This window comes from Etheostoma spectabile, chromosome 3, assembly GCF_008692095.1.
Source record: "Etheostoma spectabile isolate EspeVRDwgs_2016 chromosome 3, UIUC_Espe_1.0, whole genome shotgun sequence".
Lineage (NCBI taxonomy): Eukaryota > Metazoa > Chordata > Actinopteri > Perciformes > Percidae > Etheostoma > Etheostoma spectabile.
Window position 1 is genome coordinate 852,792 of NC_045735.1, and position 26,516 is coordinate 879,307.

The following is a 26,516-nucleotide window of genomic DNA, read 5'->3' on the forward strand; positions in this document are numbered from 1 at the left end:
TAATGAGAAAAGTTTATTATTTCATTGATTCCACAAATTTCAGTATGACACATTATGCTGTAAACCGTTTGAATCTGAGCATGCGCGACTCACATCTGGACTCGACCCACATCTGGCAGTGACAGCGGGGACAATCAACAAAATGTTCCATAATGTCTACTTTATTAATCCCACACGGGGAAATTACAATGTACACACTGTTGTACACACAGGCCTGAATTACACACATATGCTAACTACCTATACATGCACTGTATGGAGAGATGAAGGCGCCCTGAAAAGTTGGGGGTTCGTTGCCTTGCTCAAAAGTGCACCAGGAGATGAACTGGCACCTTTCCAGCTACCAGTCCACCACCATACTTTGGTCTGTTTGTGGACTTTAACCAGCAACCCTCTGGTTTCCAACCCAACCCCCTACAGACTGAGCTACTGGTGCACATATAATGTACTGTATATAAATGAAGTAGACATACAACAAAAAAATACTTTTCTAGAAAAATGTCTAAAAGATTTTACAAAAACTGTTTTTTTCCCAATCATGTAACAGGGTCTGATATTTACCACGCAGAGGTTTTTCCCTGTCCCTCCTGTGTGTCGGCGCCTCCTCGGCCCCAGTGCACTCTGGGATGCGATTCCTGCATAATAACAGAATGAGCAACTAAACTGTCAATTAACCAACATTACACTGAAAGTCCAACATTACACTGAAAGTCCAACATTACACTGAAAGTCCAACATTACGCTGAAAGTCCAACATTACGCTGAAAGTCCCACATTACGCTGAAAGTCCAACATTACGCTGAAAGTCCAACATTACGCTGAAAGTCCAACATTACACTGAAAGTCCAACATTACGCTGAAAGTCCAACATTACGCTGAAAGTCCAACATTACGCTGAAAGTCCCACATTACACTGAAAGTCCAACATTACACTGAAAGTCCAACATTACACTGAAAGTCCAACATTACACTGAAAGTCCAACATTACGCTGAAAGAGTCCCACATACACTGAAGAGTCCCACGCTACACTACATAGTCCACATTACATGGCAATTTCCACTTACACGAAGTCCACCATTTACACTGAAGTCCCACATTCACGCTGAAAGTCCAACATTACGCTGAAAGTCCAACATTACACTGAAAGTCCAACATTACACTGAAAGTCCAACATTACACTGAAAGTCCAACATTACACTGAAAGTCCAACATTACACTGAAAGTCCAACATTACGCTGAAAGTCCAACATTACGCTGAAAGTCCCACATTACACTGAAAGTACGTAGAAGTAGAAGATGGGCCAAGAATTGTCAGCTGACTGCTGATTGGCAGGGAAAACATAAAAAAAGAGATGTTTGAGAAACAAAACAAATGCTAAATGTATTTAGCCTTTTTGTTTACGTGAGGTTACATTTAGATACATTTAAGTTGTGAAAATTGTGTTTATCTGACAGAACAAAATGCATTTTTTAATTGGTCAAAACGTCTTTTTAATTAGGTCTATTTAATGATTACAAGCAGAGACAGAGCGTCCAGGGCTGCTTGTCAGTAGGGAAACAACATCATTAGACCTCGGGGAGTTTTCCTCACACCAGCGAACCGAAGAAAACCATCACATGAAAACATGAAAACATGAAAACATCCAACCATCCAACCGTGCTGATGAAAGCCCTCGAGAACAGAACCGTCCGAGGGTAATTTATTGGGATTTGTTCAGCGTGTTTCCTTTAAGGGAAACCCACCGAGGGAACAGACACAGCAAGTGGTGTGAAATTGGATGATTAAGATTAAATGCTACTCTGCATCGGTGCGTAATTACATCCGTACCAAAATAAACCAGTCACATCAACTAAGGTGTAGGGAAGAGAGTGAGTTACAATAAAGAAATTGTTGTACAGTTTTTTTTGTATAGTATATGTTTCTCAGACTGATTGAGAACTGTTCAGTCTTGTTTAAAGTACTTGAACGCTATACTTGAGTAAAAGTACAAGTACCTTATCAGAAAATAACTTTGGTAGAAGATAGTCACCTTTTAGATTATTACTTGACTTACTGAAAGTATCTGATATTTGCTGCACTGAAGTATCAAAAGTAATTTATGAGATCAAATGTACTTAATTATTAGAAGTAAAAGTAAAAAAACTAATTATGAACTTTATGGGTTTTTTCCCTGTGCAAACATACAACGTGCACAAAAAGATATATAACACAAGTAACCCATGTGTTGTCCTCGGGTCAAATTTTTTCCATTTTGAAAGAAAAAAAAAATTATCAGAAAAGTGTCTTTCAACCAAACTTTCAGAAGAATAACGCGGATTGTTCCACACAATAATCAGCCCACTGCTATCTTTAAATTTGGATGTTTTGTTCAATTTTACAGCATTCAAAAAACATTTTTTAATGAAAGACCATTGAAAAAAGTGACTAAAATGTTCAAAGGAGCTTCAATAACATGGGGGGCAAAAAAATAAATACAAAAACGTCAAAAGGCTCAGAAGAAATTGACAAAAACATCAGGCAGGAAAGCAACAAAGGTTTTGAAAAAGACATTAAAAGGTTTCAATTTTGACCCAGAAAAACAAAAAGTTGCACGGTTGACGGGGAGACGACACAAGGGTTAAGGAACGGGAAAAGCCAAAAAGCACACTTTAAGAACAGATATGTGAATATTCAACCTGAGTACAGCAACAAAGTACTTGTACTTAGTTACATCACTGTAACTGTAGCCCTAACAGACGGACTGAGTTTGAGTTTATTTGAACATTTAAAGTTTTTGAACATAAAAACAAAAAAACAAAAAAACAACATTGAAATAAAAGATTTATATACATGCATTCCTGCATACATATATTTAGAATGACAGATAAATAAGGTCATGTACTTATTAGCACAATCTTTCAAATTTGAAAGTCATTCAAAGAGGAACAAAAATTTTCCATGTTCAAAAGGAGAAGGAAGAAGTTGATAAACAACTTATCAGGTCCGACCCCCTTTCTCTACTTTTATCCTTTAGTAAATCTTATTCTTCAGTTATTTACACATCATAGACACAGATGCAGACATACACAAACACTTATAAACCCTCTTTTTTTTTTCTTCCCTTTCTTCTACTTTCTATACCATCTATAGCAGATTACATAACCCAGCCATACTAGACTTAGTGTATAGACATGCTAGTATGTAGATACACTAGCATATGGACTGATTATGGATATCTTTACTATCTGTATTTATATAATTTTTTTCAGTTACAAGTACTTGCTTTTTCATTACTATTTATGGTTACCTACTTTTGCTAAACTATTTTAATTACAAATTTAACTTAATTTAACGTCACTCACGTACACCGCAACGTTGTTTTTCTGTCCCATCGCAACCGCACTTTACGAAATCTTTATTTGACGTCACTTTACATTCAGCCGTACCTGCTGCTCACCGTCTGCTGTTGATTGTTTGTGTGTTTACTTGTGTGTTTGTTTGTTTTTTGCTCCTATTGTAGAAAATGCCGCTGCTGTAACAAGGAAATGTCCCCGCTGTGGGATGAATAAAGTATAATCTAATCTAATCTAATCTAATCTGATCTAATCTAATCTAATCTAATCTGATCTACCTTGCAGAGGTGCCTGGTAGCGGCCTGCCACCGTCCACCCTGACGCACCAGCAGTAGCCCGTATCAGCGTGACACTGCACGGGGTTATAGCGGCCGTCTGCACTGCATTCTGGGAGGAAACGCTCTTCCTGCCAGGGTGAACTCATCTGAGCGAGCCGAAACGCTCGCTCACGCTCACACATCTGAGGACTGTCTACAAACAGAAACACACACGGTGTTACCGCAGTACATCTGTAATGATTGTTAGTGAAAATCTTCACCCAGCATCGTTGCCGCTTCCTCACTCCGCGACCGATGGAGACCTCGAGATGAAATTATTTCATTGTGCGGACTTCTAAAATTTACAAATGTTATCGGACCAAATGGATCAAATTCTGGGAGTAAAAAAAAAAAAAAAGTCATTTTTGGGGGGTTTGTGGCGCTAAAAAAAATTGTATCTGCCGAATCACAGACGTCTGTTTTGCCATGTAAGCCTATAGGAAAAAGTCTTTTGGGCCAAGGGCATCACGTGAGTTGCAATTCCACGGTTTAGCCATTCAATCTGCTTCAAAAACAGAGTAAGTCTAATTTACACACTCAGACTAACTTCTGTTTCTATTGAGAAGTTTGAAGAAGGCCTCTGCTAGATGTTAATTCCTGCTTGTTATAGGCTGCATTATTGAGCTCTTGCCACTGAAACAGGAAGCCGTTCCTATTTAACGCTGCACACATGTTGATGCTAAGCTTCCAGTTTCTTTAACCAATGACTGCTGATTTCTTCTCTTCTTATTCAGCTGGTGCTCAGTCAGAGGGGTCTTTGTCTCGTTCTGTTGCCAGTCTGGTTGAACCATTATACAGCGTTTTGTTCTCCAAGTACAAAACTAAATAACATCTATTATTAAAGCAAACTTTTTACAAAATAAAAACATCAAAGACCATTAAAGCATTTAGAGCAGTCCTCTCAGGCATCTGACTGGATCCAATCAAGCTTTATGGGCAGGGGATTACAAACCTTTGAAGGTGGTGTATATTTTGGAATAACTCTTAAAAACTGTAACCAGCCAATGGAAACACATTTCCTTCCTGCAGCCATTAACAATACATAGCCTCCATATAATATATACTGTACACTTTGTGCTGCAGCACTCCTTTCATTCTCCCTGGCCCCCATTATATATCTCCCACCTGTACTTCTCCTCCACCCGCCGCAGCAGACAGAAGTGTGTCAATCTAAACGGCTGTGTGAGGCTGAACACTAATAAAACTGTCCACAACACTGCAGAGAAGATATACAGTGGAAGACCCTTTGTTGCCGCTGCATAGCTGGCCGTCTGCGAGTGATAAACTGTCCGCTGGTCTGTCGAGCTTTCAATGTCACGCCTGGAAAAACTCGACTGAGGGAGAGAGGAGGAGGACAATGATAGAGGCAGCATGAAAGAGGGAGAGAACGAAGAGAGGGTTAATTACAGTCAACACATCTGAAATGTGTGAACATGTCAGGATGGCTGAGCACAGACAGACAGACAGACAGACAGACAGAGAGAGAGGAGAGAGAGAGTGTGTGTATGTGTGCAAAAACATTTGTGGGTCTTTCCTCACCTGCCATTTTACCTGCGACAGCTCCAATTTGGCTAACAAGCAGTGAGTGAATAAACTTCACTAAATAAGGCGAGCATCTTCCCTGCAGAGACACTCTGTCTCTAGCGTCTTCCCCACAGAGACACTCTGTCTCCGTCTCCGTCTCCGCTGCCAGCCGCTGTGAGTGGGGGAGCGGGACGAACTTTGGACCTGACAGGAAGACTTTTCACACCTTTGCCTTTGCCCACCCTGAGGTTAAACCAAGCTCCATGTGCGTTTCTCTGAAGCTGTAAATGAACTCAAGCGTTGTCGTCTTCTGTCATCTGTCTCTGGGGCTGCTGGAGATCTGAATCAGAATCAGAACCAGAATCAGCTTTATTTGCCAGCTATGAGGACTCATACGAGGAATTTTTCTTTGGAGCATCGTTGCTCACACTGTGCTTACACATAAAAAACAATCAAAACAAAATATACACACTAATATATACACACTCTAAACAGAAACAATAAAGAGGCATGAGTGAAATGAAGAGATCACTTAAATATGCTGTGTCCCGGTCAGACGGGGCATAATAATAATAATAATAATAATACATTTTATTTGTAATGCACTTTACATTTAAACAAATCTCAAAGTGCTACAGGTGAGATCATAAAAGCAAGGGAAAAAACATCAGTGTAAAATATCTATAAATAGTGCAACGACATTTTTTGTGCAAGGTTAAAACTCATAAGTTCTGCTAAAAAGAAATGTTTTCAGTCCTTTTTTAAAAGTCTAACATAACATAGCATAACAGAGGAGAGGAGACAAGGAGGAAACAAGGAGAGGAGACAAGAAGGAAACAAGGAGAGGAGACAAGAAGAAGAGAGGAAACAAGCAGTGGAGAGGAGAGGGGGAAACTAAAGAAGAGAGGAAAGGAGATGAAGAGATAGAGGGGAGGAGAGAGGAAACAAAGAGAAAAGAGGAGAGGAAACCAGGAGAGGGGAGTCTGGCGAGCATGATCATGTGACTCCCACATGTCCCCGACAACACCCTCAGTCAGGATCACACGTTACTTCACAACCCACGTCTCCAAAATACATTAGCGTTGCACACACACACACACACACACACACACACACACACACACACACACACACACACACACCACACACACACACACACACACACACACACACACACACACACCTTAAATACAAGCTGGACAATATCCTATTAACTTCCATGTAGCCTGTTTCTGCCGACTGCAGAGATCGTTTAATAATCCATCAAGTCAAAGGAAAATTCCTCCATAGTTTTATTGTATCTGATTTCAATGAAGCTGTTGCAGAGCAATAAAGCAAAAGCGTCAGTGGTTTCAGTAACATTACAACATTATGATAGGAGACTTTTTATCTTGAAATTTAAGAATTTCTATCTTGAACAAATATTAGGACTATTAGGACTTTTTATCTTGAAATATTAGGAATTTTTCTTGAAATATTAAGACTTTCTATCTTGAAATTCATTCGACTACTTAGGATTTCTATCTTGAAACATTCCCCTCTGAGGTGGAGTGGAGTATGAAGTAGCAGCAGGGGGGGGGCTAGGATCAGACCTTGAGGGGGGGGCAGCTCTAGGTCTAGTGTCCCCGTTTTAAGTTTTACTAAAGTAAAAACATTACTTGTTTTGGAGGTAAATCCGCTTCTGAGCTGAAAATGTTCCCTCCCGGTTCTGTCCCTGAGAAATCTGTCCTCCTTTAGGGATTCCTGGTTTTAGGTCCTAACAGGGTGATAAACAGGGGCTACTTGTTTTAGGGAGTCAGGTGCGTTCACACTGTCCTAACACCCGTGTGGTAACCTCACTCTCCTGTTCCTAGTTCAGTCGAGTCAGGGTTCAGGTCTAAAACCTAGGGTTAAACAGGCTACGTTGTTAGTTAGGGAGTTCAGGGTTCAGTTCTCCCTACCGTCCGTGGCTTAAACCAGCTACTTTTATTAGGGATTCAGCCCAGGGTGTCAGGTCCATACCGGGGTTAACGACTATGCTACTTGTTAGTTAGGGATCAGGGTCATTAGTCCATACCACGGGTTAAATCCGGCTAACTTGTTAGTTAGTACGAAGTCCGGGTTCATTCCTACACAGGTTAAACAGGCTACTTTGTTAGTTAGGGAGTCAGGGTTCAGTCCCCTAACGGGGTTAAACAGCCTACTTGTTAGTTAGGGAGTCAGGGGTTCAGGGTCCTACCGGGGTTTAAACAGGCTACTTGTTACGTTAGAGTCGGGGTTTCTAAGTTCACGACCTAGGGGTTAAACCAGCAGTTCCTACGTCTGTTCTTAGTGGAGTCAGGGGCAGGGTTCAGGTCCTACCGGGGGTTAAACAGGCTACTTGTTTAGTTAGGGAGTATCAGGTTGCAGGTCCTCTAACAGGTTGTTAGCAACGAGGCTACTTGTTAGTTATGGAGTCGGCAGGTTTCAGGTCACCTAACTCAGGGTTAAACCATAAAAAGGTACTTGTTCAGTTAGAGTCTCAGGGTTCGGTCTAACCGGGGTTACACAGGCTACGCGCTGTTCGTTAGGTGGTCAGGGTTCAGGTCTCCCGGGTTAAACAGGCTACTTGTTAGTTAGGGAGTCCGGGTTCAGGTCCTACCGGGTTAACACAGGCTACTTGTTTAGTGTGAGGGAGTCAGGTGCAGTCCTACTACCGGGGTGTAAACAGCTACTTTGTTTATGTCTAGGAGTCTCAGTGTTCAGTCGAGGTCCTAACCGGGAGTTAACTCACAGGCTCTCATTGTTTGGCTTTCAGTATGGAGTCTTACCTCCGTGCCTGGTTCGTTAGAGGGCTCACCTAACCAGGCCTAAAAGATGAACCAGCGATGATTTTAAGATCTAATCCTCGTGCATACTACTTTATCAGAGATTTTAGCTGAGAGATCAGTTGGCATGTATTTCTAATAGAGAGTCTGCGCGTCACATGGGGCTGTTAAACCAGCTACTTGTCTAGGTAGTGGTAGGGAGAGTTTTGCCAGGGTTCTAGTACTTGAAAAAGACTCACTACAACCACACAAATAGGTCTTAACAGCCAGGATGCTGGGTACTAATAGACTGAGGTGACCGACACCGTTAGCTATATGTGTTGTTGATGATTTTACACAAATATTTGGGGATAAGGAAGAGTCCAGGAGTTTATTCCTAGTACAGGCATAATGGTTTGCTCTATGGTATGTGCTTTGTATGTATTCCTCCCTCCCTCGGTGTTAAACATGCGACTTGTTAGTTAGGGAGTCAGGGTTCAGGTCCTACCGGGGTTAAACAGGCTTCTTGTTGGTTAGGGAGTCAGGGTTTAGGTCCTACCGGGGTTCTGTCGGTCTGGACCCAGTCGGAGAGCAGCAAGACGAGCAGCCCGCGGCAGGTGAAGGTGAGCGCATGCAAAACAATAACATCCATAAAAGCCCAAAATATCAAGGACCCTACTTGATTACATACTCTTGTACCTGGTTTGGTTAAAGTGACTTCAGAAAGTACAAATCCAGACTTAAAGGAGAACTCCGGACGATTTTTACCTGAATCTTTATCCCTAGACGTCTTGAGTACTGTTGACAGGAAACATACACACACAACTACATACATACAGTATATACCAAATATTTGTGAATACACACATATAGATACTGTATACGTACACATATATTAGTCCCACACCGGAATTTGTTTGTTTTTAAATTAGTCAAACTCCTGATTGCAGCTTCTTAAATATGAATATATTTTCTTATTCTTTAAGAATCTTTTGGGCATTTTTAGGCCTTTGTTCGACAGGACAGCCTAGACATGAAGAGGGAGAGAGAGGGGGAACGATATGCAGAAGAGGGGCGCAGATTGGAATTGAACCTGCAGCCGCTGCAGCGAAGACTGAGCCTCTGTATGGGGCCAACGCGCCAGGTGAGCCATCCATCCATCCAGGTGAGCCATCCGTCCATCCATCCATCCATGTGAGCCATCCCACCATATCCATCCATGGTGTCCATCCATCCATCCATGTGAGCCATCCATCCATCTCATCCATGTGAGCCCATCACCAGTGATCCATCCATCCATCAGGTAGTCATCCATCCATCTAAGTGACCATCCATCCATCCATCCCTCCAGGTGAGCCATCCATCCATCCATTCCCGACCAGGTGAATTCCATCCATCCTCCTAGGTGAGCCATCCATCCATGTGATCCATCCATCCATCCAGGTGACCCTCCATTCCATCATCCATCCATGTGACCATCCATCCATCCATCCATGCGTGAGCCATCCATCCTCCAGTGAGCCATCCACATGCAGTACCATCCCTCCATCAAGTGAGCCCTCCACCATCCTCCAGTGAGCCATCCATCCATTGAGCCATCCATCCACCCCCATGTGAGCCATCCATCCATCCATCCATCCATAGCCATCCATCCAGGTACGTCATCCATCCATCAGGTAGCATCCATCCATCCATCCATCCATCCATCCATCCAGTGAGCCCTCATCATCCATCCAGGGGAGCCATCCATCCATCCATCCAGGTAAGCATCCATCCATCCTAGGTGAGGACCATCCATCCATCCATCCATCCATCCATCCATCCATCCATGTTAGCCATCCATCCTCCATGTAGCCATCCATCCCAGCCATCCATGAGCCATCCATCCAGCCATCAATCGGTAGTCATCATCCATCTAGGTGAGCATCCATCCATCCATCCATCCATCCATCCATCCATGTGAGCCATCCATCCATCCATGTGAGCCATCCATCCATCCATCCAGGTGAGCCATCCATCCATCCAGGTGAGCATCCATCCATCCAGGTGCCCCTATGTGAATATTTTCTAGTTTCTTCACCCCTCTGTGACAGTAAACTGAATATTTTTGAGTTGTGGACTAAACGAGACATCTGAAGACGTCGTTTTGGGCTTGACCCATTTTCAAATGGGTCAAGCCCAAAACACGGATCTACTTTCTTCACCACTTTCTTACATTTTAAGAAGCAAACGACTAATTGATTAATCAACAGATTAATCTACGGTAAAAATAATTGTCATTTACAGCCCGAGTTGACAAAAGTCAGGTAGTTGCTCTTAGTGTCTGCAGCTTTTACTCAATCATGTAGAGAGAGAGAGAGAGATCGAGTCTAATGTGAGACAGACAGAAGAAAAAAAGACACCAAGACAAGCCGAGGTATTTTGTAAGGAAACTTTTATGTGTGCTTTGTGAAACTCACTTATCATTAAAGACAGAAGGCGTTGCAGTTTCCAGTACAGCAGATAAGGTTTGATATTAAAGAGTACAAAAAAAGGTTAAATCACAACTCCGAGTTCATTTCTCTCCACCCTGACAGGGGGGGGGGGGGAAGAGAAAGAAAAAAAGAAACAAGCTTTTGGTCCAAGTCTATTTGACTCAGTTCCTTCCCTGTCTGTCCCTCCCTACGTCCCCCACCCTCCTCTCCCCCATAACAACACTGGAGAAATCTCTTATCCTGTTTAATTTAGACAGGGAACTTGCTCAGAAAAGGCCTGATTGACGCCCACAATTACCCCCGAAACTCAGTTATTGAACACGTTAGGTTTGCATAGTTTTTTTTTTTTCTTATTTTTTTTTACACAACAATTTCCTTTAATATTTTGTATTGGCACATAGTGGAATGTTACATTGAGACCCATCCCTCCTTTCTTGCAGTTTTCTTTCCCTTTGGCACAAATGAGGGACGTAGGGATGGAGCAGAGACGGGGGGGGGGGGGGGAAGAGAGAGAGAGAGAGATGAGAGAGAGAGAGAGAGAGAGAGAGATTGAGAGAGAGATTGAGAGAGAGGGCTGTAGCCACAAATAGGCACATTTATTTTATTTTATTACTTCCGCCATTTTTCCAAAAACTCACTCAAGTGGGGAGCTCTCCACAGCGCGTTACCGTGGGAACTCGAAAAATCCAGTAAGTGCAAGCAACCCTTCACTCAGCCAATCAAATGCATCCATGACACGTATACACTTCTCCTGCACGTATGAGCAATTTTTCCGGTATATAAAACTGGAATAATTTCTACTACTACTACTACGTCTTACCTATCATATAAATGTATAGTTTTTGTATTTAAATAAGCACCTGAAGCCCACCCCAGGAGGAGAATAGTTTCACAGAAGCAAATATTTGTGGATTATTGTGGTGTTGCCTGTCACGGGGTCTCTACAGGAGGAGAAGGCCTTTAGGTACACAAGCCTCAACGTCATGGCTACCAAATCTTTCTAGTAGTATTTTTCATTGTAAAAGAAAGAGAGGAGAAAAAAACAACAACAACAACCCTGAAGAAAAGACTTCTGGAAGCTCAAACCTATCCACTGGTGGAACTGCTCTCCCGGTGTTGCTATCAGCAGCTTTTACACGGCTGCGTTTTGTCATTTTATTTTTTTTTTTTTTTAAATAAATGTCACTCTACTTTGCCCTACTGGAAATCCTGCCAACGATTATTATTCTCAACAACCGGGACTGTGTGTGTGTTATTTGTCGCACTGGAAAAAATAAGTATGTACAGCGCTGAGCCCCCCTCCCCGCCCCCACCCACTGCATGAAATAACCAAAAAAAAAAAGAATTTAACTAAGAAAGGAGGAGGAAAGGCTGAGGTTAGACAGGCCACCTTATCCAGCAACAGGGGAATTAGGGTAATATGTCATTTTATCTGGTTGGTCAGCCCCCCCCCCCCAACCCGCAGCATAAATCTCTCTAGATCTAATAACACAAACCTCGCCCAGTCGCCGCGCCGCCCCCCCCCCCACACCCACACACACCCACCACCCTGCGCTTAACGCCCTGAACCCCCCTGGCAAGAGAAAGAAATTATAATAAATACAAAAATTAGCATAAGTATCAGATTAGCTTGTGCTGCCCCCCCCCCCCCCCCCCCCCCCGGTTTGACCCCCCAAAGGCAGAGAGGGTGAAGCTAAAAGACCCACCACGGCAGAGCAACTGTCCCCTGTCCCGCAGCTGCCCCTGGATATGCCTGTCCATATAACCTTTTTTATGACAAAGTGAATACTCGTGTCTGTTTGACGACGTAACGGAGCTGGAAACAATCGACAGGCCGAAACTGACTACAGTTCAATCAACAAGCTCAGGGTCTTAAAACCTTCTCTGATTTTTGTTTCTTTTTTTTTTTTTTTTAAACCGGCACACACAGAGGCCCCTCACCACCACCACCACCACCACCTCAAATTCTTCCAATCACTCGGTTCCTGGTGTCTTCTCTATGCACAGAATAACTCTCTATCGTCCTCCTCTCCCTCCCTCCCTCCCTCCCCTGTCTGTCCAGGCCTCCTCATCCTCCTCTACAGGTCGCTCTCTCCGTACAGGGCGGTGGAGAAGGACATGTAGTCCAGGGCTCCGGGGGTGGCGTTGGGCCCCGTGTAGGGCGCCATGCGGGCGATGCAGTACTCGGCCTGGTCGGGGGGGAGCTCCCTCCTCAGCTCCTCGGCCGTGATGAAGGGCTGATGGACACACACAGGGAGGTACAGCGATTAGACGTACAACCTGGCTCACACGCAAAAAAGCCGGTGAACCAAAAGCACACCAGACAAGACCAGTGTACTGACGTGCATTTGGTTTATTAAATCCTGTATAAACTCTATAATATCCTGTAAATGTGTAAAAGAAGCATGATTAAAAACCTGCTCGGTCTCTTAACACATGTATCTTGTTGGTTATTATTGGATACTTTGGCCAAGGTGATTGCAATGTGTGGGCCCAGTGTTTGCAAAGTTATTCATTTGACAAATAAAACTAATTGTATGTTTTGTTTAATTATGCTCAACTAGTTACTGCATTTTTTCTTCTTTTTTTTTATAAAAAGGGGAACAAATGAAACAATAACATCCCATAAGCCTCCAGCTCTGCAACTTCAATGAGAGCATGTGGTTTTCTTGGCCAATCAGAACCATGCATTGTAGGTGTGTGATGTTCCATGTTAATTCAATGCACTTTATTCCACTGATTTATTTCACCCGTGCAATGATCCCACCCCCACACCCACCCACACCCACCCCCCCCACCCACCTTATCAGCGGCCAGGATCTTGAAGGAGGCGATGACTTGGTCCGCGGTGTCCGTGTCGGTCGTCTCCCTGGACATGAAGTCAATGAAGGCCTGGAAGGTGACGGCGCCGCTGCCGTTGGGGTCCACTATGCCCATGATGCGAGCAAACTCGCTGTCGCCCTGGCAACCGAGAATCCACAGATTAACCCAGCAGAGACGGCACGTTGTACTCAGACAGTCAGACACAGACAGTCAGAACTTGACGCCAACATAAAATGCTTTAAGTGTGTAAAACATCAGGACCACCAGGGAATAGACTGAGCCGGGGAATAGAAGTAGTTGAAGATCGCGGTCCAAATATTTTATGCATTTCACACTTTGACACATGCATCTACATACATAACACGATCACTGGTTAATATCGATGGGAAACACAGACAGGCGAGGGCACTGAGGACAGACATTTGGATAAACTACATGAAAAATGGCATTTTGTTTCAGTCAGTAGTCTATCACCAACTAGAGCAGAAGGGTAGCAAAGTACAAAAGCGTAGCACAGATGTGAGAAAACAAGACTAGCAGCGGGGATCAGGGAGAGAGAGCACGGTGTCCGCAGGTGTCAACTCACATTTAAGAGAGTACAACCAAATTAAAACTCAAACAAATAAATATATCTGGAGTTTTTCCACAACACCCATTTTTATTTTGCTATTTGAACAAAAAAGGCCAAAAGTTCCCAAATGCGTCAAACATGGGTCCTGGGTGTGTGCGTTTTGTTTTTAAAATGAAGAGCTGCATTTTAGCTAGTGTACAAAACTAATGATTTGGGGGAATACGTGATCAAAGAGTAAGAAACATGTTGGTCGTCACTCTATAAGAGAAAAGACTTCCAGCCCTGATCATGAAAAGGTCAATTTATCACTGGAAAATGAGCGTGATGGGAAGCATCACATACTGCTTTTCCAAACATTGCGTTGGCCTTAAAGTCTTTGAATGTGGCACACGACACTGAACGAGGATGTCGTTAGACCTGCGGACACCTTGGGAGAGCATCATGCCAGCAGCAGTACCAGGCTGTTTCCTGTAGAAATGAGGAGAGCCCGGAAATCCTCTGAGACCATCTGTCCTGATCGCTTCTGTGGGCCGCCACAGCACAGCAAAGGAGGGGGGGGGGGGGGCCCGGGGGTCAGAGAGGAGGATGAATGAGAGCAATGAAAAGTGGAAGAAGTGATGAACAGAAATAAGAGAATGTTGTAGAGAAAGTGAGATTTTGTTGGGGGGGAGGGGGAGAGAGAGAAGATAAAAAGCACAAACGTCAATAGCGAAAGTGAAACCTGACAGACAGAGACAGACAGACAGACACAGACAGACCGACAGACCGAAAGACAGACAGAGACAGACCGACAGACCGACAGACAGACAGAGACAGACAGACACAGACAGACAGACAGACAGACGGGGTCTGTTCAGAGAGTGAGAGGGAGCCCGGCCGAGCTGAAGCAGCACAAAGCAACAGAGACCCCCGGTGGACGAACGGGGACACAACACCTCTCTGCCCTCCATGCTGACGGACTGAACCCCGCGTGGCCCCTGGGGCCCGCCCGGAGCCCAAGAGCACGAGCGCTGACCAATCACTGACCAATCACTGACCAATCACTGACCAGTTGGTTTGGTTTTCATTTTAAAAACCCCTCGGCTTCGCAACACAACAACGTACTACGTTGGTCTGATTAACAACCGAAACCCAGCAGGAACACGGCTGCTGTGCGGGCACCAAGGCATCAAAACAGCCATTTTTAGAATATATTCAGACATAATTAATACCCCTGTGTTTGTTACTGGTTTGTCTGAAAATTAATCTAATTGTATCTATAATCCAGATGTCTTTCCTGTCTCACATCATTATCCTGTTCTCAGTGTTGAAGGTGCATTCAGAGACAAACGGTACATGTGTATTACAAGTCATCAGAAAATATGGCAGAGCTATCTGGTGAAGATGGAGTCAAGTACAGCCTCCATGAAGGAAAAGTGTAACTGCAATTTTATCATTAAAATCCTATTCCAACTGCAGTCTTGCAAGTGATATTTTAAAGTACTTATGCACTGTAGTTATGTGCTGATAAGTGAATACAAATACCATTTACTCCTCCTCACCTTCAAAAACATATTTTTGATCAAATGGCAAATTAGTTTTAAACTTTTTGTAAAAACCGGGATTATAATCCAATAAATGCTAAATAGCTATATAAATTATAAAATTGCCAGACAAATAAATCAAAGACTGTAATAACTGCTTCATCATTTAGAGCTACTATGTGTTGACACCCCAGAGTGGCAGTGCACAAAGACATGTCATACATGATATATTTTAAAAGATCCAACAGTAAATTACATAACTGAAACTAGCTTTAGCCCAAATTCAGATTGACTGGCAGCGACCTGGCTCTGCTCTCGTGCTCAGAGGCCCGGCAGACACCACCTCTTGCCCTTTGTCCCGTCCGGTCCTAGAGCTCCTACCTTGTCGTTCTCCACGTCGTAGCCCAGACTGATCAAACAGGCCTTGAACTCCTCCGCCTGCAGGGCCCCGCTGTGGTCCTGAGATCAGCCAAACGCCCAATCACAGAGCACCAAACGTCATGAGGACGAACCGATCGCAACACGGGCACGGGGGATGGATGGTGACCATGAGACCCACGGCATGCAAGGAGAGGATGAGGACATGGAGGATGGAGGGATGGACAGACAGACAGACAGACAGACAGACATTCATGGATGTTTAGACAATGTCAACACACACAACTCCACAGGCAGCTGTGGTTGTTATTTATAAAAAATGTGTTAATGTATTCACGGTTACGTGAACTGTTAAATTAAAATTTCCCTTTCAGAAAACTTACAGTAGTAGTAGTAGTAAGTAGAGGAGACATCTACGTACAGCAGGAGAATATACACTCAGCGCCACTTTATTAGGTACACCTGTCCAACTGCTCGTTAACACTTAATTTCTAAGCAGCCAATCACATGGCGGCAACTCAGTGCATTTAGGCTGTAACATGGTCAAGAGAATCTCCTGCAGTTCAAACACGCCATCATTAGGGGAGAAAGGTGATTTGAGTGACTTTGAACGTGGCATGATTGTTGGTGCCAGAAGGGCTGGTCTGAGTATTTCAGAAACTGCTAATCTACTGGGATTTTCACGCACAACCATCTCTAGGGTTTACAGAGAATGGTCCGAAAAAGAAAAAACATCCAGTGAGCGGCAGTTCTGTGGGCAGAAATGCCTTGTTGATGCCAGAGGTCAGAGGAGAATGGCCAGACTGGTTCGAGCTGGTAGAAGGGCAACAGTGACTCTAATAACCACCCGTTACAACCAAGGTGGGCAGAAGAGCATCTCTGAACGCACGTCCGTCCAACTTTGAGGCAGATGGGCTACAGCACAGAAGACCCACATCGGGTGCCACTCCTTTCAGGTAAGAACAGGAAACTGAGACTCAATTTGCACAAGCTCATCGAAATTGGACAATAGAAGATTGGAAAAACGTTGCCGGTCTGATGAGTCTCGATTTCTGCTGCGACAGTCGATGGGTAGGTCAGAATTTGGCGTCTACAACATGAAAGCATGGTCCATCCTCCTTGTATCAACGGTTCAGGCGGTGGGTGGTGTGTCATGGTGTGGGGAATTATTTCTTGGCACTCTTTGGGCCCCTGGTACCAATTGAGCATCGTTGCAAGCCACAGCCTACCTGATTATGTTGCGACCATGTCCTCCTTTATACCTAATGTACCCAACTTCTGATGGCTACTTTCAGCAGATAATGCGCCATGTCATAAGCTGGAATCATCACAGACTGGTTTCTTGAACATGACAATGAGTTGGCTGTACTCAAATGGCCTCCACAGTCACCAGATCTCAATCCAATAGAGCATCTTTGGGATGTGGTGGAACGAGATTCGCATCATGGATGTGCAGCCGCACAATCTGCGCAACTGTGTGATGCCATCATGTCAATATGGACCAAACTCCCGAGGAATGCTTCCAGCACCTTGTTAATCTATGCCACGAAGAATTGAGGCAGTTCTGAAGGCAAAAGGGGGTCCAACCCGTTACTAGCATGGGGTACCTAATAAAGTGGCCGGTGAGTGTAAATGTCGTTGGTCTCTGCGTGCACAATTTTAACTATCTCAGCAGAAGAAGTCGGCATGTCCAATATTTCAAAGACGTCAATATTGTCGCAACAGACATTTAAAGGTTCTAGTGTCGTGCCGTTAACCCTCATGTCGCCTCCCTACCAACTACACAACTTTTGGTTTTTCTAGGTCCAAAGTAAAAATAGTTTTTCCAAGTTTTTTTGCCCCCTTTTCCCAATGTTTTGATCACTTTTCTTCTGCGCTTTTGACGTTTTTGTTATGTTCCCCCCTGACATTTTTAAGCTTTTTCTGTAATTTTTGTTACTTTTTTTCAATGTTCTTTTATCAATTTTTTTCTTCAAATGCTATAAAATTTGATAAAACACCCGAATTCAAAGAAAGTAGTAAACTGATCGTTTATTTTACTTGTAAAGAGCATCGTCTGGACGCATCCACACTATTGTTTTTGGACGTTTTGGTTGATAAAAACCCAAATTTCAGATTTTCTGAAACTTTTTGAAAAGGTGTCAAATTTGACCCGAGGACAACAGGAGTGTTAAAGAACACAAGATGTGTCCAGAAACACAGATGTGATGTGATGTGATGTGGCACAAATCAGGGACACACACAGATGATGAATGATGGTGGTGTCTTTCTCACTGTTGGGAGTTTTCCAAAGCTCTAGAAAGTGGTTTGACATCGACCACAGCGCACACACTCTGGTGACATATTGTGCTTCTTACACCCAATTAAGCACCGCTTCTGAAGAGTGTGTCTTTATGCTAAACTACAAATAACATCTTCTGAGTGCCATTAGCATGAGGATTAAAGTAGTGTTCCTATCAGAGTAAGTCTGCAAATTCCTGCTGAAAAAAATGAAAATCAAATTTACTTTACAAATTTACTGCCTTCATTATCTTTGAATTAACTAACGGCTTTTTTGTGGATGTGATGCCTCTCGGCTAAAAAGGCAGAGAGTACATCTCTGCTCCGCTAACACCTGAACGCAGCTTCTTCCCAACATGTGCTCGCCCACGTGAAACATCTGGATAAATACTCATACGCTCGGCTCCTCTCTCACCCCCTTGTAGGGTCTAAACAATCATGCAGTCCCCCCCCCCCCACCCACCCAGAAGAAGGAGATTGGGCCCCTGACCTTGTCAAAGTGGTTGAAGGAGGCGCGGTACTCGTAGAGCTGCTCCTGGCTGATGCCCTTAGCGTCACGCGTCAGGATCTGGTTCTCCACCTCGTTGATGGTTCTGGCGATGGTGGTCAGCAGCTGCTCCCAGCCCACACGGAGGTGCTGCACGGGGGGGCGGGGAGGGCAAGGGAGACACGTTAGGGAGGAAACAGGTTAGACACTGCCTTTCCCAGTTCTACTCTTTTTTTATTTTTTTTTCAGCTGCCTTTTTTGTGATCAACAATTTTTGATTTTATTCTTTCAACAAAACATGGAGCATGCACCATGGTCAAATCCCGCTCCCCCCCCTTTGAATAGCCTTGTCGCTTAACTGTGCTTTATAAATAAAGAGGCCTTGCCCTGTTGGACTTGTTGATTTTGGGGCAGTGGGACAGAGGTAACTTCACAAAAACAAACTGCTTTTATGGGCTTTACTAGTAACTTTAAAAAAGGAAAAACAACACATTATGAGAGCAAGACTGTGATGATGAACAGATTAATGCCTGAAGGTTGTAGATGTGTGTGTGTGTGTGTGTGTGTGTTACCTCCATTGTGTAGGAAGTGTATTGGTTGTCGAAGATAAGTGCCTCCTGGATATGCTGGTGGTATCCCTCCAGCGTGTTGATTTCGGGCATGTAGGACATGATGGTCTGCTGGTACTCCTTCAGGTGGGTCAGCTGGTCCTCCAAAGTGCCGTTCATTTCAATGGATATCCTGCCGATTTCCTAAAGACACAAACGCACACTTTAATATCCTGCTAATCCTACAAAGGAACATCCACCATCACACGCAGCGCTCTGGCACAAACTCTCTTGTAGTTCTATAAAATGTCAGAACATGGTGAAAAACGTTGATCGGTGTTTCCCCAAAGCCCGAGACAACGTCCTCAAATGTCTAGTTTTATCCACAACTCAAAGATATTCAGCTCACTGTCACAGAGGAGTGAAGAAAGTAGAACATATTCACATTTAACAAGCTGGTATCAGAGAAGTTTTCATTAAAAAAAAAAAAAATACTCAAACCAATCAATGAATTGTCAAAATAGGTGGTTAATTTAATTGAAAAATAAAAAAGTAAAAATTAAGGTGCTCCACGGCTGTTAAGAGTTAGGATTTTTTGTTTGAGTCTCCTGTACAGTGGGTACACAAAGTATCTCTGCATAGTCCTCTTGGTCTACTTGAATGTATGTAGAAATAGTTGTGAGTGAAGCAGTGTGTGTGTGTGTGTGTGTGTGTGTGTGTGTGTGTGTGTGTGTGTGTGTGTGTGTGTGTGTGTGTGGTGTCATGACAGAGACCCGATCCAAAAACTAGTGATTATAAAGTAAACATAGCGAGTACATGTAAAATATGAATAAGTAAAATTAGAAACCTGCACAAATAAGTTCAACTAAACCCTGTCGAGTCTTTGCTCTATGAGCTCACTGTTGCACAATGTTGGCCTGAAAACTGTGACAAACTACACACAGTTGTGCAGAGCTGAAACGTTTCAACACAACGTGGATCGCTCGGACCGGCTGCGTGGGCTGACCCCTTACCTCCATTTTGGCCTGTATGTAGGCGCCGACCGTGTTGGCCTGAGTGGCGAACTTGGCTCTCAGAGTGTCGTTGGAGTTCTGCTTGTTCAGCTCATCCTGCAGGGCGTTGTCACGCAGCGGCACCATGTCCATGGCCTGCAAACACACACACACACACACACACACACACATTAGAAACGCGCACAGCTGTAACAGAACGCACCTGTAGCTGCACACACAAAGCAGCTGGAGAAGTCTTCAAATCGTTCAGCCTCCAGAGACGTTGAGCTACCTCAGCAACTGTACAAATCAGTCTGACCCATGACCACAAAAGTGTTTACATCATCTCTAAATAAATATATGGGACGGGGGGGCTGGTTGTTAGTTCCGGTATGTGCAGTGGTGTCGGGCTGGGACTGAGTACCCAGGGTGCTCATGTAAGGAGCAGTGGATGCAGGGAGGGGCCCCCATAGAAAATGCCTTTCTACAGGGCCCAGAATTTTGCGCTACACCGCTCGGTATGCACACTACCCCAAAAGAAGCAGCAGCAAACATTTAAAGGGAAAAGCAATACACTTGCATCAAGTGTTTGCAGCCTTAAATCGGTTTACTGTGTGTTTTTTTATTACTCCCAAACTAAAAGTGCTAAACTCAAAAAAGTAGTAGGAGCCTTTTTAAGCAAAAGTGAGAGAGCTGCACTATACGTATGACTTCTGAGGCATCAAGTAGAACAACAACAGAAACAGTGAGGTGTAAGAATGAGGATGAGAAGGCACCGGCTGCAGCCCTACCTTCTTCCATTTGCTGTCGATGCTCGCCGGTGTGATGGTGGTGTAGGGGTTCGCTCCGCTCAGCTTGATGCCGTTGCTCTGGGCAATCTTCTGCACCTCAGCCTGGATGGACTGGATGGCCTCCCGCTCCTTGTTGGCCTCCGCCAGCGTGGACTTGAACTGCTCGTGGGCTGTGATCAGACCCTGCGGGTGGGGAAAAACAAAAACACACGTTTTGTATAAAAGGCTGTCAGTGGGTAGTGACTGTTGGAGGGAATGCCAAAGGGTGACAAAGACACGCGCGTCACACGGCGAGCAGCTATGCGCACTACACGGAGAAATAGGAGAGAGAGAGAAACGGAGACGGTCGCTGTTCGAAGTGTGATGAGCAGGTTGAGACTGTGTGTGTGCGTCCTCGAGATCTGTGAGTCATGTAACTTGTGTTGTCAGTTCTTTTAAGCTCGTTGATGTAGGCTAATGGTTTATAGTTTTATAGTGCTAACCTAAATTAAGCTAGCTGGTGATGTGTTGTCCTCGTTCTTTGCCCGTTAGCTAGGTTACACGTGTCTGTTCATCCAATATAACAGTAATTGTAACGCCCTGGCTCACTGTAGCAATTTATGTGCACTGTTTACATGCTGTAGTAGTGACACAGCACAATTATAATGTGGTCAATGGTGAGTTTGTTATCAGCTTACCTATATGTATATAATGTACTTAATGATGGGTTGTTATTGTTTGCTAGACTGTATGTGGTTCTTATGCATTGTATATTATGTTGTTTTCCCTTGCAGAAAACACACACACCTACACAGCTAAACAGAGTAATAGCAGACGCCCATGTTTGTACTGTTGCTTTTGAATAAAATATCAAAGGAGAGGAGTGGTTTCCGTCCGTGTTTTGGCAGACACACCTGGGCGAAGTTGGAAACTGGGATTAGTCCTCCACAACGCGTTTGTTTAACCTCCGGCTGCACAGCAACTCTATTTTCTGCCAGATGTAGCTTATAACTCTCTGTTTACTGTTTAATACATTGCTTAGGGCTGGGCAGAATATCTATAATGTCCATGTATCGACATTGATGCGTGAGGCTAGTTATCAGCTTACATTTTAGATACTGTAATATTGTGACATGGCATATGTTGTTCAAGTCATTTACATCATTTAAATTTCTTTAGTGAATCCTCTTTGGCACATTGTCAGACAGGTGCTGCGCCGATGTGGACCAGACTCACACACGGTTCCGTTTCCAGTTACCTGGATCTCCTCGATATTGTGGACGATGAACATGTCCTGCAGGTCCTCCATCGCTCCCTCCATCCAGTTGTTGAAGGGCGCCGCTCTCTTGGCGTACTCCAGGTAAAGCTCATCTATCGACTCCAGCTGCTTCTCTGTCCTCTGTGGGCAAGAAAACAGCAAGAAGAGCAATTCATCCATTAATACTATAAATACAGCTGTTCCAGGACAGAGGAAATACGTCCTTCAGCATTAGGGGCACGTCTTGCATTTTTCTACCCAATATAAAATACCTGCTTTTATAAACCTTACTTTGAGAACTAACACAAATGAATCCCTGAGTGTCTAGCGTGATACGTCGCAGCATTTGCGATGTTTTTTGCGTGCAGCCCTACACAACACACAGACGCGTACCTCCAGTGAGTCTTTGCGGTTGTGGGTGAGAGTTCCCAGGACGTCCCACTGATCGCAGATCTTCTGACAGCGAGCGTTGACGCTGGCAGAGTCGTAGTAGTCCAGCTCGCTAAAAACACAGAGCAGAGGAGAGCAGAGTCATGAATTAATTAGGGCTGAACAATTTGGGGAAAGAAAAATGTAACTGCGATTTTTCTGCCACATATTGCGATTTCGAGTCATGATTTTTTTTTATTTCAAAGTATAGCTAATGTCCAATATTCACTGTGTGTAACAGATAAAACATGACATGGAGCATTATAACAAGAAACACCATCAAACTGCTCTATATTCTTATGCAAGGAGGAGAACATGGATATGAATTGCTAGCAATAAGAGTTTTTCTTTTAAGCGTGGAACATTGAACAGTCAAACATAACATTTTTAAAAATATATAGCTATAAGAAGACAATTCCCATAAAAATATCAGTAATTTGTCTTCTGAAGAAAAAAAAAAAACAGTGACTATGTTAGTAAAAAAAGAGGATTCAAAAATGTTAAACCAAATGTTGCACCAAACTTTCAACTAAATATTCACATTGCATTAATCGCGGCCTTCACCATTAGCTTATGGCATTCTTTCAAATCGCAATTTCAATTTGAAGAAGATTAAATCATTCAGCAGGTTTTCCTCTGTAGAGTGTTCTTGTCCTTCACACTGAAGGACAGATGTTCTTCCCTCCTTACTTGAGTTCCTGTGCGATGGCGGCGATCTGCTCCACTCTGTCCTGATGGGCTGCCAGGTCGCTCTCAAAGGCCTCGTGTTTCCGTAGCAACGCCTTCACTTCTGACAGGGTGGAGGTCTCGTAGTCTTTCTGGGTCAGCATGGCCTCCTTACCTGCATGCACATAAAATCCATCAATCCATGGAACATGGGAGTTAAATGCTGCAGAGACGTTTAACACAGTGAAGAAAACCACGTGTCGAATTTGTTGTTAAAGGTTAAAGTTTAAAATATCTAAAATATGACCTGCTCTCTTCCCTAGGAAGACTGACTAGTTGATTAATTTTAATCGATCCCCAATGGGGAAATTACAATTTACACTCTGTGTCCACACTTTGTTAGTAATCACACACAGCGCGCACGCACACACACACACACACACACACGCACGCACGCACGCACGCACGCACGCACGCACGCACGCAGGATGTAGTAAGACGTAAGTCTAGTGAGAGCCAATTTAATTGCAGTCAAAAGGCAATTGTGAGCAGCTGTTCTTTAGTTTGGTATTTTACTTTTATCTTTTTGACTCTCAAGTCTATTTCTTTTCCAGTTTTCAAAGTCTTTGATTTTTATTCCTTTTGCTATTTTTTGTATTTTGCCTTTTTGGCCTTATTTGGGAGTAATACCAACACCCCATCTTAAATCAAAAACTCAACGTTTGATTCGTCCTTCCGGTTACACACCATACTGAGACTACTGGTAACATCTACCTATAACATTTGATTGATTAACTCCACTTTAACCAAAAAAAGTGCAGTTGGATGAAGGTGAAGAAGAGAGAGAAAAGACTTGAAAAGAGGGATTTTCATCTTGAAACTGAGCCAAGATTTTTGTAAAAAAAAAACAACAACAAAAAAAGAAGGTCCCAGCTTGATCCCAGAGGGCGATTCAGCTCGGTACAGCATGTTCCTCCACTGCGTGTTACGTACCATCGGTCCAGGACTCGTGGATGGCCGCCTTCTGGTGGAACTTCTCGGCCAAGTGCTCCAGCCTCTCCAGACGCCGGATCTCGCTGAGGATCCATTCCTCGTAGCCTTTCTCCGCTCCCTCCAGAGTGTGCCACGCTCCATTGATATCCTGAGACCACACAGCAGGAACAACATATGAAGCCTTCACCTCAGTAAAGTACAGCAACGGTTTATTTGCATGTTAAAACCCCCTGGCCCACCAACATCAACCACTGCACACTCAACGCGGAGTATTCTGTTGTAACTTTTGAAAGAACCAAACCTAAAGTTGATCTTTTGCTTTTTTGTGTACAGTACGACCACAAAAAGCTACTTTTTGAATCTGAAGAGGTCAATATGATTGATGAAATGCACAAAGCATTGACTGGTCTCGGATCCCTCGGATCTCCTTTTTACACCAAAAACATACCAGTACCAAATAAAAGAGAAGATCTTTTCATATTTGACAAAAAAAGTGCACTTTCCTGTTTTGTTCTCTCTCTTACAGACGGTCGAGAAGCTGATCCGGCAAAAATCACAAGCATCTACAAGCTAGGAGGCCTCAGTGCCAACATGGCACTCGTGTCCGCTTTGTGACTGAAAAATGTTTAATTTTACACATCTGTATATTTTTTAAGCAGGTGTAAGTGTAGATGTGAATCCTAATTAAGAGCACACTCATCCAATCAGCGTACTATCCATTAATTTGGAATATGAATTCTCTACATGCGCAGGTTTCCTGCAGTCTGTCACAATTAGGATCAACGTTCAAACATCTCCAGATATGCACTCTTGTAGATGATATGGACACTGGTAGATGATATGGACACTGAACACTTGTAGATGATATGGACACTTGTAGATGATATGGACACTGAACACTTGTAGATGATATGGACACTGAACACTTGTAGATGATATGGACACTGAACACTTGTAGATGATATGGACACTTGTAGATGATATGGGACACTTGTAGATGATATGGACAGTGAACACTTGTAGATGATATGGACACTTGTAGATGATATGGACACTTGTAGATGGTATGGACACTTGTAGATGATATGTGCATACATACAGACACCATGCGTCCCTCTGATGGCATGAAGGCAGGTCTGTTGCTGAGTCTCAGTTTAGTCTGCAGAGTGTTGAAGCTGATCTCCAGCTGGCATTTCTCTTGGACCTGAAGGGAGGGGGGGGGGGGGGGGGGGGGTGGGGGGGGGGGGGGGGTGGGGGGGGGGTGGGGGGGGGGGGTGGGGGGGGGGGGGGGGAGAGAAACAGCGTTAGTTGACACATTCAGCAGAGGAAACAAAAACCTCTTAAAATGAAGGATAAGGATATGAAAGCATTGAAAATATCCTCACCTAGCTCAAGGCGCTGGTGAGGGTTAACGTTTAAAAGCCTTTGTCACATGCAGAAGGTGTTCCATACCTTGGGGGGTTTGTGGACACAGCGGTAGTCTCTGAAGTCCTCTTGCTTGGCCTGCATATCATTTACAGTCTTCTCCTGGGTTCGGTTCTCCAGCCAGGGGATGGTCCGACGGATCCACTCCAGCAGCTGGAGGCAGACAGGGAGAGAACATAATCGGGTTGTCAGCCACTGGAGAAAAGGCGCCGACACTTTCCTAATGATACAAGTTTGATCCAGAAAGCCTTGGAAGTCACTTGATCAGTGCGTCTTGTAAATGTTTAGCAAAGGCGAGACGTTCACACATTAACCCCCGGTTCTCTACATTCTCCGTTGGCTCCCGCTGCGTTTTAGAATCAATAATTCTAATATTTTTTTTAATATTCTGTTTTTTGGCTTTTTTTTTAGGCCTTTATTTGATAGGACAGCTTAAACATGAAAGGGGAGAGAGAGAGTGTGAGAGAGGGGGAATGACATGGATGAAAGGGCCACAGGTCGAAATTGAACCTGCAGCCGGCGGGAGGACTACGCCTCCGTGCATGGGCCGAACGCTTAAAAAGGTGAACTACACAGGCGCCCCTCAATCTTTAGATTTTATTGTGTTTTTAAGGTTAAAATGGCCTGGCTCCAGCAAATGTGCCACAGTGGTGACACTCTGTGAACAGGTCATTACGGTCATCCCATCAACTTTATTCATAAGTTCCGATTTCAAGGAACAAACTGTGGGCTGATGCACTTTTGCAGACGTTACCCCGAGACTTTGGAACAAGTTACTTCCCGACATTGGCACAATTACAGACATAGCTCTATTAAAATCTAAACGCAAAACATATTTATTTAGAATTACAGTGAACCCTCGCTATATCGCGGTTCACCTTTCACGGTCTCGGTGCTTCACGGATTTGCATCGTGCATCGTGTTGGCCCCTGAACTTCAGCGAGCAGCTCAAGAATGGG

At 43.9% G+C, this 26,516-nt stretch overlaps 2 protein-coding genes across 7 annotated transcripts in view; both read right to left on the reverse strand.

Moving 5' to 3' along the window:
* Window positions 1-8,592, reverse strand: part of LOC116680711 (SPARC-related modular calcium-binding protein 2-like) — a 12,366-nt gene extending 3,774 nt beyond the window's left edge. Inside the window, exons 1-4 of the mRNA XM_032509522.1 lie at window positions 8,500-8,592; window positions 4,777-4,985; window positions 3,613-3,843; window positions 562-635 (exon numbers count right to left, since the gene is read on the reverse strand). Of these exons, the coding sequence (XP_032365413.1) occupies window positions 562-635; window positions 3,613-3,843; window positions 4,777-4,985; window positions 8,500-8,592 (607 nt within the window). The remainder of the gene's footprint in view (window positions 1-561; window positions 636-3,612; window positions 3,844-4,776; window positions 4,986-8,499) is intronic.
* Window positions 8,593-12,189: 3,597 nt separating this feature from the next.
* The window catches only part of actn4 (actinin, alpha 4), a 73,561-nt gene continuing 59,234 nt past the window's right edge, over window positions 12,190-26,516 (reverse strand). For 2 of the 6 annotated variants that reach the window (XM_032507373.1, XM_032507372.1), the window contains exons 10-23: window positions 25,585-25,710; window positions 25,232-25,336; window positions 24,133-24,280; window positions 23,164-23,314; window positions 22,438-22,546; window positions 22,045-22,185; window positions 20,808-20,990; window positions 20,038-20,172; window positions 19,049-19,228; window positions 18,480-18,626; window positions 15,713-15,790; window positions 14,266-14,331; window positions 13,217-13,375; window positions 12,190-12,651 (exon numbers count right to left, since the gene is read on the reverse strand). In XM_032507373.1, the coding sequence (XP_032363264.1) occupies window positions 12,493-12,651; window positions 13,217-13,375; window positions 14,266-14,331; window positions 15,713-15,790; window positions 18,480-18,626; window positions 19,049-19,228; window positions 20,038-20,172; window positions 20,808-20,990; window positions 22,045-22,185; window positions 22,438-22,546; window positions 23,164-23,314; window positions 24,133-24,280; window positions 25,232-25,336; window positions 25,585-25,710 (1,887 nt within the window). In that variant the 3' untranslated portion in view covers window positions 12,190-12,492. The remainder of the gene's footprint in view (window positions 12,652-13,216; window positions 13,376-14,265; window positions 14,332-15,712; window positions 15,791-18,479; window positions 18,627-19,048; window positions 19,229-20,037; window positions 20,173-20,807; window positions 20,991-22,044; window positions 22,186-22,437; window positions 22,547-23,163; window positions 23,315-24,132; window positions 24,281-25,231; window positions 25,337-25,584; window positions 25,711-26,516) is intronic. The other 4 variants (XM_032507380.1, XM_032507379.1, XM_032507378.1 and 1 more) reach the window with 2 other exon arrangements.